Genomic DNA, 12,726 nt, shown 5'->3' with positions numbered 1-12,726 from the left:
GTGTACATTTGACAGGATTTAGAGACACATTGTTTGAAAGTAGAGAAGCAGCTCTACATTTTGAGCATAAAATGATGGCTGTAGCGCAAAGAGTGTGGACACAGTGGCAGTTTAAAAATAAATTTTCCACCTGAAAGTTTTGAAGCCTCCCACGCTACTAATCAGGCTCCCACTCTAGCAAATGCAATACACAACCATTCTAAACTCTGAAACGGCTGAAAAAACACCTTAAACTTAAACGCTCCCTGTGCTTAAACCGTAAAAGATTTTGAAACACCAAGTAGCTGAAAGGCCTGGCTTCATTTTAAAGCTTAAATGGTTTTTCTAGCTGAAAGTATGCTGAAGTTATTAGCTTTTAAATCCTGAAAGGATTTGAAAAGGATTTGAAACTTCCCCATTCATTTTGAATGGCAAAAATGAAGATTATAAAAAGTTCAATATCTTAAAAAGTATAAAGGTTACAAAAAAGAAAAGTAATAGCACAAATCTCCAGAACAGGCTGAACGTTTTGATACCAGAACGGTGTCTGTAGCCCAAACGCTGCTTGAGTTTTTTAGCGACCGAAGGTTTTTGGAGTACAAGAACAATACTGTGAATGCTTTGCAGCATTCACAGTAATTATAAATCCAAGCTGTTATTGGTCAAAAATCTTTACTAATTACAGTGCCTTCTAAAGGTCTAAAGGTCAAATGTCAACAAAATTCTTGTGCTTTTTTTTTTGTTTGAAGGGGACCCAAGTCTAAGTACCAAATTTGGATTTGATATGTTAAAGGGTTGCCAAGATATAACCTCAGTTCCTGTTAGGTGACTTTGCCACTCATCTTGATTGGTTTGACAGGCAAGCATTTTGGAAAATTAAAATTTGATCTGATAACTTCTGTGAGGTTTGGTCTGAAGATAATCTGGGTCAACTTTGGTCATTGGACAAACTTTGTGACCCATGAAAACTTTTAACCAGATGGTTCTAGGCTGCCATAGACTCCCATTGGAGAGGAAAAACATTTTGACATTTCCCCCACTGTACAGTTTTTGTTTGACTTGGCAAATTGTTCTGTATAGTGGTGGTGCCCTGACTCCTTGTATCAGAATAGTATGGAGCACCTCAAAGTAAAGCTACATCTATAGTTCATAGGATCTTGCTGGTCAAATGAACTGGTCACTAAATGAACATTTTGAACAACAGAGAACTGATTAGGATCTTGTTTGTGAGCTGTTCCATAGAGTTTTCAAAAAGTAGGTAAGGTCCAGAATGCAAAATATTGGTTTAACTAGATTCCAATTAGTTATGAACTGGAATCATGACACCATCAGGATCATGAATGGATGAGTACTATCTCTCTCTCTCCCTCCTAGGTTACATTCTAGAGAACAGGCAGGTGAAGATGGCCCATTCCCACCACCACCAGCAAGGAAGTGCAATGCTTCCTTGGGTTTGCAAACTTTAGGTTTATTAGAAACTTCAGTAAGGATGCTGCGCCCCTCACTCAACTCACCTCCATATATAGGTCTTTTGTTTGGTCCCTGGAGGCGGAGACAGCTTTTCGGGAGCTGAAAAGACCATGATTCTAATGCATCCTGACCCCCCAAATCAGTTTGTGGTTGAAGTCAATGCCTGGGATACTGGAGTGGGTGCAGTCTAGGCGATGCAGAAGGTAACCTCCACCCGTGTGCCTTTTTCTCCCATCGTCTTTTGTCCTCTGAGAGGAATTATGATGTAGGAGACTGGGAGTTGCTTGCTGTCAAGCTAACTCTCAAGGGCTGACAGCACTAGCTTAAGGGGGCCAAAAAACCTTTTGTAGTCTGGACAGATGACAAGAACCTGTCATATTTGCTAAAATTCTAAAAGACTGAACTCACGACAAGCTAGGTGGTCTCTGTTTTTGGGTAGATTCAATTTCACCATTTCATACTGACCTGGATCCCTTAATGTCAAACCTGATGCACTGTCCCAACAGTTTTCTTCTGGTTATGAGACACATACATTTCATTGGATTTCATCACTGGTCTACCTCGTTCAGAAGGCAACATACCATTTCTCTGGACATTTGTTTCCTTTGTTGATTGTGGACTTTTACAGGGAGCACCTGGACAAGCCTGCTAGGCCACCTAGTGGTGACCATTTTGGGGCCAGTACTGTAATGATTCAGCAAAACGCTTCTCCTGTAATGGACTCCCAGACCACCTCCCAGCCACTAACCTGCTTCCTTGGACTTGTAACACCCCACCGATCGCCTGCTCTCTGCCCTCCTGACAAAATCCCCTCCACAGGATTTCTGGACCTTCTTCCCCCTTGTTAAGGACTCATTCAACCTTCCAAGTAAGCTAGAAATATTGCTTTCCTCACCTATCAATTCTGCCACGTGAACTCGCTCATCCAGCCCTGATCTCTAACTCTGTTCTCCTCTCTCCAAACAGATTCCACCACCAATGGTAGCCCTGACTCCTGAGCTCCTCCACAGTGAAAAGTCTGTTTAGTTTTCCCTGCATTGTAAATAAACTGGTCTGTGTTCAAGTGTTCTCTGCATTTGAGTCCTCTTTTGTTCTGGGTGGCCACTGCGAACCACTCCCTCGTCATCTCAAATTCATCCTGGCCAGATAGCGATCCTCATTCAAGTCTAAGCTGACTTAAAAGTTGCTACCAGCAGCGCCTAGGCTCCAGGGGATCCTGTCCTACTTCCTACTATTGTTTGACTCCAGTCTGCTATGTGGCTTCATGAGAGTCTAATCACCAAATAGTTTATTATTCAAACTCTATATTTGAACAAATTACGTTCAGTTTCTTCAAATTCACATTCATGCATTTTCAGAAAATTCATTTTGAGCTAGTTCTGAAGCCTTTTCAGACACCTTTTCTTTTGGTACATTAATCATTAATTGCAGAACATGAAGAAAGCACCTACCGCTGTTCTGATACAGGCCAGAGACTTTAGTTTCTGTAGGAGCTGCTGGCTCTAGATGGGAGACAGAAAGAAGTCAAATGTACAAACACATCATACATTCATTTAGGAAATACATTTATTTTTAAAAAAGTTTAAAACAGAATTGTTTGGAAATATGTGTCAGAACCATTGACAGTTTAAAAGATGACAGTAGCTTCTGGGTCTGAAATGTTAAGCCAACACCAAAACACCTTTAACCTGCATTCTGTTTAATGGCCACTTGAGGACAATACTGTGGTTAAACTATAACTAAGAACTTCAGCATTCACAATTACATGTATAAAGTATTTGATGTTACAAGGCAGTAAGAAAAAACTGAGAAAAACAGTACAAACTACTATGAACTCAGTAGTTTTTATGGCCCCCCACATGTTTGCATGCATGCCTGACAATGTGGGGGGCATGCTCCTAATGAGATGAAGGATGGTCTCCTGGGGGATTTCCTCCCAGATGTGGACCAGGGCGTCACTGAACTCTTGGACAGTCTGACGTGTTCCAGAAGTGTTCTACTGGATTTAGGTCAGGTGAGCATAGGCGGGAATAAATAGTATCACTTCCTTCATCCTCCAGAAACTGCCTGCATACTCATTCCCTTTCCATTCAATTCAATTCAATTCATACAGCGCCAAATCACAACAAACAGTCGCCTCAAGGCGCTTTATACTGTAAGGTAAAGACCCTACAATAATACAGAGAAAACCCAACAGACAAAACGCTGAGAGGGGGCGGAGGGGAGAGAGACTAAATCTACATGATGATTAAATGCAGGGTGGGGTATAAACAGAGTAAAAAGAGGTGAATGACAAGAAACACTCAGTGCATCATAGGAACCTTCTCACCACATGACACTGAGCATTGTTGTGCAGAAGGAACCCAGGACCCACTGCACCAGTGGTGGACCAATTCTGGTATTCTGTGTCAAATATCAACTGGACTCCACAGTGCTGGAGAGTGAGCACAAGGCTCATTAGAGGACGTCAAGCTTTGAGCTTTGAGGCCACTTGTTGGTCAGAGACATTCCCACCAGTGGCTGCTGAAGATCTTTTTGTAGCTCTGCAGTGCTCATCCTGTTCCTCCTTGCACAAAGGAGCAGATCCTGGTCCTGCTGATGATTTCAGGACCTCTGAGTCACCTTGCAGAATAGTCCGTATCAGAAGAATTACAAGAAAAGCCCAACATGACATGGCAGCAAGAGGAGCAAACAGGTCAGTAAGGTGTCAGCGTAAATTCTCGGTCATCCAGGTCACGATAGCCTTAAGAGCTTGAGTGCTGCAGTTCTCATTTATAGTTTGACATCTATATAGTAAAGCACCAATGAATGAGCTGATTGTTTGGAGTTGAGCATGCTGATACCCGTGGTTGTAAAAAAACTTTGATGCTTTCTTGATGAGTTTACAGGCTCACTGACTCATTTTGGGGCATACTGAAGAATACATTAAATCTGTTTGTAAATCTTGGTATATCTATTTATCAGCAAAGGAGAATAATCCAGGATATACTCACTGACTGACAACTTATGATTAAAAAAGTTAGACAATTAGCATGCAGTTCCACAGTCAGATCCACCACTCACTCAGCACATCCAGTTTCAAAACTTCAAGACAGATGAAATCTTAATAATGGGACTTCACAAACCAATGTGGTCCCATTATGACATCACATAATGAAGATGATCGGGCTAACGGGCCTGTTCATTAAGCAAATCTAGACAGTTTATCTTGCTGTAGCTGAGTTTAGTACAGTTATGTTTTTGGTCTCTGTGCAGTCACAAAACCTACAGGTCTTCCTGGCTGTCCATGGATACTATGTCTCAGTTTAACAAGAAATGGTTCAAGCACATAACTCCTTGTAATATCTCCTTCTAAAGTCTGAGGAGTCATTATCTACAACAATGAGAGAATGAGTTAAAGCTCAAAAGCCACACAACATGGAATCAGAGCATCTCTAAAAGACATTTTGGTGTGGTGAGCTACTCCAGGGTCCTGACACTGTGCATGGTCACATGGCAATGTCAACGCTTACAGGATAACTTGATGGAACTGAGAAATGAAGGACATTGATTTTACCTGTGTTTTCTGCCATTTGACATTTGATATACAGGTAATCCTCACCAGAGTGGTAGCGTGTCTGATCTTCTGAACAATCCCATTGTGACCTAGGTACTGCAGGGAGAGCCAGAGAGGTAGTGCACGCAGCTTCTCCACAGGGTGGCTGGAGGTTAAACCTGCTGCCAGAGACTGGGAGACACAACACAGAGAGTTGGGTCCAAAAAAAATGTCCACAATAGGCACTCCCTCAGTTTCTGTGAAGATAATGTGAGCCCACCAGTGCAGGGTCTTCATGCCTGTAGAGGGTGACAGCAGTCACAGCAGGCAGCCCCAGCCACTGGCCTGGTGTCAGTGTCATACTGTCACTTCTGGTGGCTGCCTGGAGGGACATGAACAACAAACACAGATACACAGAACTTAGAAACAATGACACTGACGAGGATGTCTCATATGTTGGAGGCTGGGGGAGGTGGAGAATCAAGTGCTCATTTTTTCTGCTGAGTTTCTAAACTCTCACCTGTTTCTTCTACTTCCTTTTACTTTCCCTGTGCACTTGTGACTACAGCCCTTTTCCAGAATGGATTATACAACACATAAAGGTTGGGATGTTGTATAAACTATAAATGAAAAGGAATGCAGTGGTTTGGACATCATTTCTCGTAACCCTTTAACAGCGGGCGATCGTGCCGATGTACCTGTTACCTGCCCTTACTTGCCGTGAATAGCTGGTTAACGCACTTTGAATTACTGTAATTACATGACCATTTGTCCGTTTCTGAAAGATAAGAAATTGCACTTCACACCCAACATAGGGTTATTATGGTAATTATCGTCAGAAGTCCACGAATGGCGGCCCTTTTGAAGGTAAAGGGCCGGCTGGCAGGTCCGGGGTAAATAAAGGGTTTCACAGCATTTCAGTCAGAATGAGGTCTGGACTTTGTGCCATTGCAATACACAAATTCTTGTCCCACTTTTGGCCAAGCTTTAGCTGTCACATGGCCTCCCAGTTGACTCCAGAATAATTTGATACCCAAAGTGCTCAGCTTTTTTTTCATGGCTGACTCAATAACTGCAAGGTGCCCAGGTTCTGCAGCTGCAAAACAGATTCAAATCATCACCCATCCACCCCTGTGCTTGACAGGTGGTATGAGGTGTTTATGCTGATATGCTGTGTTTGGTTTTTGTCAAACGTGGTGCCTTGCATTATTATATCTCCACTTTGGTCTTGTCTATCCAAAAGACACTGTTCCAGAAGTCTTGTGGTTTGTTCAACTGCAACTTAACAAACCTAAGCTATGCTGTCATAACTTAGGTCTCCTGTCAATCATTCCAAACAAGCCAATGGGACCACATTGTGTGATCAGTCTTTCTCTAATTGTGCTGTCATGAATTAAAAATGCATTTTATTTATAGGCGCTGGCACCTTACATTAATACATCAATTTTAAGAACATACATAGAGTTAAAAGAGAAAAAAATAAAGAAATAAAACCACAAAACATAACTATAAAAATGTAATCAAGATAAGAAATAGACTATGAGATTACCAAGATAGAAGAGGTGACCTGACCCAGTGCCAGGGTTGCCAGGTTAACCCTGAAGAAGAAAACACAACATAATCAGTTAACATTACAGCAGTAGTGACACTTCAGTAACTACTACCTCGAGCCTAAAAGCAGTAATTATTACAATTCAATTTTATTTATAGAATAAAGATTTATATAAGCACATCACAATATTACATGATAAATTTGTTAGTGTAGAAAATGCTTTTCTGAATTGCCAGTTTATGATGGAGAGATCTGTAGAGGAGCAGTGTTCCATCCATCCATTTTCTGCTGCTTATCTAGGTTTGGGTCGCAGGGCAGCAGTCTAAGCAGAGATGGTCCTACCTTCCTCTTCCTGGCCACCTTCTCCATCTTATTCCATCAACCCAAAAATCCCCACCTAGGAGGCATCCAGGAAGCATGCTAGTCAGATGCCTAAACCGTCTCAGCTGTCTCCTTTTGATCTAGAGGTGTAATGGCTCTACTCTGAGCCCCTCACCCCATCTCTAAGGGAATTCCCAGCTACCTGCTGCTTGTATCATCTGCTCTCTCTTTCTAGTCCCTGTCAGGACTCTAGCTGCAGCATTTTGGATCAGCTGAAGGCTTTTCAGGGAGCTTTTAGGACAGCCTGATAATAATGAATTACAATAATCCAGCCTAGAAGTAATAAATGCATGAATTAGCTTTTCAGCATCACTCTGAGAAAGGATGTTTCTAATTTTAGAAATATTGCACAAATGCAAAAAAGCAGTCCTACATATTTGTTTAATATGTGCACTGAAGGACATATCCTGGTCAAAAATGACTCCAAGATTTCTCACAGTGTTACTGGAGGCCAAAGTAATGCCATCCACAGTAAGTATCTGGTTTGACACCATGTTTCTAAGATTTGTGGGGCCGAGTACAAGAATTTCAGTTTTATCTGAATTTAGAAGCAGGAAATTAGAGGTCATCCAGGCCTTAATGTCTTTAAGACATTCCTGCAGTTTAACTAATTGATGTGTGTCATCTGGCTTCATTGATAGATAAAGCTGGGTATCATCTGCATAACAATGAAAATTGATGCAGTGCTTTCTAATAATACTGCCTAAGGGAAGCATGTATAATGTAAATAGAATTGGTCCTAGCACAGAACCCTGTGGAACTCCATAATTAACCTTAGTGTGTGAAGAAGACTCCCCATTTACATGAACAAATTGGAGTCTATGAGATAAATATGATTCAAACCACTGCAGTGCAGTACCTTTAATACCTATAGTATGCTCTAATCTCTGTAATAAAATGTTATGGTCAACAGTATCAAAGCTGCACTGAGGTCCAACAGGACAAGAACAGAGATGAGTCCACTGTCAGAGGCTGTGAGAAGATCATTGGTAACCTTCACTAATGCTGTTTCTGTACTGTGATGAATTCTGAAACCTGACTGAAACTCTTCAAATAAACCGTTCCTCTGCAGATGATCAGTTAGCTGTTTTACAACTACTCTTTCAAGAGTCTTTGAGAGAAGAGGAAGGTTGGAGATTGGCCTATAATTAGCTAAGACAGCTGGGTCAGTGATGGCTTTTTAAGTAGAGGTGGCCGATAGATAATAACAAATAAAACAGATTTTTGATTTTCCCAATTAGGATGGACAAGACTAAGAGTCAGGCTTTCAAAAGAATGAAAACTTTGTCTGGGTCTTTGATTAATTAATAAGCTGGAATTGAAGATTGCAGCTAATCCTCCTCCTCGACCTGTGCTTCGAGCATTCTGACAGTTACTGTGACTCGGGGGTGTTGATTCATTTAAACTAACATATTCATCCTGCTGTAACCAGGTTTCTGTAAGGCAGAATAAATCAATATGTTGATCAATTATTAAATCATTTACTAAAAAGGACTTGGAAGAGAGAGACCTAATGTTTAATAATCCACATTTAATTGTTTTATTCTTTGGTGCAGTTGATGAAGCTGTATTATTTATTGTTTTTGAATTTTTATGCTTAAATAGCTTTTTGCTGATTTTAGCTTTGGTTTTTGGTGGTCTGGGAGCAGGCACCGACTCTATGGGGATGGGGTTTTGGGGGGATGGCAGGAGGAGAGAAGCTGCAGAGAGGCGTGTAAGACTGCAACTCTGCTTCCTGGTCTCAACCCTGGGTAGTCAGGTTTTAGGAGGGTTAATAAATTTGGCCAGATTTCTAGAAATGAGAGCTGCTCCATCCAAAGTGGGATGGATGCCGTCTCTTCTAACAAGACCAGGTTTTCCCCAGAAACTTTGCCAATTATCTATGAAGCCCACCGCTGAAGTTCATAACTACACACAGTTCAGGTTCAGACTGGAGAGGCCATTCCTCCCAGTCATAATGGAGTCCCCAGCAGGGGCACCTTCAAGCACCTGTTCAGAAATTCCAAGAAGGCTGGGTACACTGAATGGTCATTTGGCACATAAGCATAAATGACAGTCAGGACCCATTTCCCAACCCCGAGGTGCAGAGAAGCAGACCTCTCGTCCACTGGGGAAAACCCCAACACGCAGGAACCGAACCAAGCAGATACAATTATACCCACCCCTGCCCATACTGCCTCTCACCCAGGGCAACTCCAGAGAGGTACAGCGTCTAGCCTCTCTCCAGGAGACTGGTTCCAAAGCCCAAGCTGTGCACTGAGGTGAGCCAGACAATATCTATAGCTGGTACTTCTTGATCTTAAGGACTAGCTCAGGCTCCTTCTCCACCAGTAGACCACCAGGACCTCTGGCCCTGACTGCTGCACCATCTAACCCCTATGGCTCCTCCTGCAAGTGGTGGGCCCATGGGAGGGCAGACCAGTGTATTGCATTTAGACTGGGCACAGCTGGGTCCTATGGGCTAAGGCCCTGTTACCAGGTGCTCTCACCCCTCCTGGTATAGTAGGGGGCAATTTGCCACTGGTATAGTTTGTTATAGTCTCCCAAGACAAATAGGTCTGAGGGCTCAGACAAAGAGTAAATCAAGGGGTGGTGGCCCTGGAAGTACCTGCTTGCCAAGACTGGCTTTAGAAACATGGAATGTCATCTTTCTGGTGGGGAAGAAGTCTTAGGGCGTGAAGAAGAGAGAGTTGGCTAGATATAGTCAGCACACCTCAATGCACAGCTCGATTTCTGAAATCAGTCTCCTGGAGAGGAGATCAGATTTTTTTTCATTTGGAGTTGCCCTTGGTGAGAGGCAAGGCAGAGGAGGGTATACTTGTATCCCAGGTACTGTACGTTGTTACAGGAGCCTACAGGAGAGAGGTCTCCCGCCTGGAGAACTGGTGCCAGGAGAACCACCTCCTGCTCAACGTCAGCAAAACAAAGGAACTGATCGTGGACTTCAGCAGGAAGCAGCAGAGGGACTACCATCCACTTGTCATCAGTGGTGCTGAGGTGGAAAGAGTGGACACCTTCAAATACCTGGGAGTGACCATCTCACAGGACCTGTCCTGGACTCATCACATAAACATCACTGTGAAGAAGGCCAGACAGCGTCTCTACCTCCTCAGGCGGCTGAGAGACTTCAAGCTCCCACTCAAGGTGCTCAGGAACTTTTACACCTGCACCATCGAGAGCATCATGCGTGGGAGCATCACCACCTGGATGGGAAACTGCACCAAGCAGGACTTCATGGCCCTAAAAAGGGTGGTTCGTTCAGCTGAACGGACCATCAGAACCACCCTCCCCAACCTGCAGGACATTTACACCAAGCAGTGCAGGCTGAGGGCCATGAAGATCCTAAAACAGCCCAGCCACCCCGGACACTCTCTCTTCTCCCTGCTCCCATCAGGCCGGCGTTACCGCTGCCTGAGGGCTAAGACTGAAAGGTTGAAGAAGAGTTTTTACCCACAAGCCATCCGTCTGCTCAACTCTGAGCCCTAACTGGACCATTATTGCACAGTGTAAATATTATAATTTAAAAAGTGTGTATAGTGTATAGTATATAGAGTATAGTGTATAGTGTGAATTACTTTTTTTAATTTTTATTCTTCTTATTTATATGTGTGTGTTTATTAGGTTGCAGGTACAAAATACATTTCACTGTGCATTGTACTGTGTATAACTGTGCATGTGACAAATAAACACTATCTTATCTTATCTTATCTTGTTAGTTTCCCCAGTAGATGAGAGGGTTGCTTCCATCCTGGAGGGGTGTGATTGGGAGGAACAGCATGCCCAATGGTGTTTGGTTATTAGACTTTTGTCCATCACAAACACCATGTTTGAGAATACAGGTGTTCATATGTTGATGGACTAGTTCTTATAGAGCGCTTTTCTACTCTATCTGAGCACTCAAAGCGCTTATACAACACATTTGCATTCACCCATTCATACAAACACTTCCATGTGTAACTAAGCTAATTGCCTTTATTGTCTAACATTCACACACATTCATACTCCAATGCTTGTGTCAGAGAGCAACTTGGGGTTCAGTATCTTGGATACTATGGCAGCCCGGAGCAGCCAGGAATTGAACCACCAACCTTCCAATTGGTAGATGACCTGCTCTACCTCCTGAGCCATAGCCACCCTGATAAATGCACTTGGAACTCAGATACCATTGGTTGCAGATCATTGATCAATTTTGTAATTGCGTCATCAGACCCGTGTCACATGTCTCAGACACTTGGGTGACGAGAGTAGCTGAGTAAACACCGTACAGAATGGCCCTGGTCAGACGGTGGATTTGAACCCAGGACCTTCTTGCTGTGAGGCAACAGTGCTAACCACTGTGCCGCCTCGCCACAGTATATGAGACCTTAATTCCACTTTCAACAGCATTCCAAGGGATGCTGCAGAGGCAGCTAACAGGTACCAGCAGTAGAAGTAGAGCACAGCTCTGGCAGTAGCTGAAGCAAAATTGGCTTCAGAGATCTCCCTCAGAGATATTGGGAGAGACAGAGAATTCCTCCATTGGGAGGAGCTCAGAATAGAGTGGCTACTCCTCCACATAGAAATGGCTCTTGACTTGACCCGTACTTGGCTGCAACCCAAGTATAAGCTTGCTAGGCATCATATCATCACAGATGCTGGATCACTGAAGGAAAACACAGAAGTGACCCACCCTTCTACATGAAGCCACAAGTTGTACTGATCACACAGTTCCTTCAGTCGACCTAACTTGTCTGTGTGGCCTGCTCCAGGGGTACCTGAAAAATAAAAATAAATCAAAAACACATAATTAAGTCACTGAAATCCAAAATGCAGATTCAATGCATTTTGGTTTTGCATAAACTGCAGATCCACCATCAAATGGATTATTTTAAACTCTTTAACTACATACATATATAAAGTGCAGTGTTTAAACTGAGACTGTCCTTTACCTGCATTGGCAATCAGCAGCAAAGGAAGCTTCCCAGCATCTATGTCCTCTTTGATGAGTTTTTCCAACAGGGCAACATCCTGACAGTGACAAACAGAGTCCGAGCCAAAGTCAGTTTAATCTAAACTACCTGATAGAAAGGAATGTGTTTAATCTGGGTTCTCCTACCATTTGGTGCTGGGATCCAAAGATGGTGTTGCATGGTACTGTGCACAAACTGGAGAGAGGCAGGCCAAGCTAATGATACAAAGACTGACATGAAAATCACTTTCTATTATGTATTTGACCGGGTGAAGTACAACAAATCCTCTATAGTGGTAACACTGACCTTCAACCCCCCAAAAAAACAAAGGAAAAAATATATAAACACTAAGTTACAAGTATGGAGCAAAGATTTGGAAACTGAAATTACAGCAGAGTTCATATCGAGACTGTGAACACACTATAACTGGTTAATGCAAATAACTGCCACACCCGCCAAGGTAAATTGGTCTCATAAAATATATGACATGTATTACATACACAAAGGGTAAAGGAATACTCTTCCACTATCTTTGGCAGTGCAGAAGGATTGACTTGTTTTAGGAAGAGGTCAAAGTGACGTGAGAAACTGATCTCCAAAGGAAAAAAAAGAAAAGCCCTTTGGCCCAAAATTATTTCTGCTTGGTTTATATCGTTTTGGGGGAAAAAATTCCCAGATTGATGTCAAACGTTCCACTTGGCAGAATAACATTCAAATAACCATTTGAAAGGTAAAAAAAAGAACATTTAAGAAGCTCTGGGGGCTTTTTTGAACTTTTGTGCAGAGCATCAGTGATAACAGTTTGATATAAACCGTGCAGCATTTAGTTTATTATATCTTCTGAAGTGAAGCAGTGCCAG

At 42.7% G+C, this 12,726-nt stretch overlaps 1 protein-coding gene across 2 annotated transcripts in view; it reads right to left on the bottom strand.

Annotated features, from left to right (window-relative positions):
• pdxdc1 (pyridoxal-dependent decarboxylase domain containing 1) overlaps positions 1–12,726 on the bottom strand; it is a 52,615-nt gene that overhangs the window by 22,962 nt on the left and 16,927 nt on the right. For both annotated transcript variants that reach the window (XM_030725573.1, XM_030725574.1), the window contains exons 7-13: positions 12,013–12,081; positions 11,846–11,924; positions 11,587–11,671; positions 6,534–6,582; positions 5,265–5,366; positions 5,051–5,176; positions 2,901–2,951 (exon numbers count right to left, since the gene is read on the bottom strand). In XM_030725573.1, the coding sequence (XP_030581433.1) occupies positions 2,901–2,951; positions 5,051–5,176; positions 5,265–5,366; positions 6,534–6,582; positions 11,587–11,671; positions 11,846–11,924; positions 12,013–12,081 (561 nt within the window). The remainder of the gene's footprint in view (positions 1–2,900; positions 2,952–5,050; positions 5,177–5,264; positions 5,367–6,533; positions 6,583–11,586; positions 11,672–11,845; positions 11,925–12,012; positions 12,082–12,726) is intronic.

The sequence above is a fragment of the Archocentrus centrarchus genome, unplaced genomic scaffold (genome assembly GCF_007364275.1).
Source record: "Archocentrus centrarchus isolate MPI-CPG fArcCen1 unplaced genomic scaffold, fArcCen1 scaffold_58_ctg1, whole genome shotgun sequence".
Lineage (NCBI taxonomy): Eukaryota > Metazoa > Chordata > Actinopteri > Cichliformes > Cichlidae > Archocentrus > Archocentrus centrarchus.
This window is presented reverse-complemented; position numbering and strand designations above follow the sequence as displayed.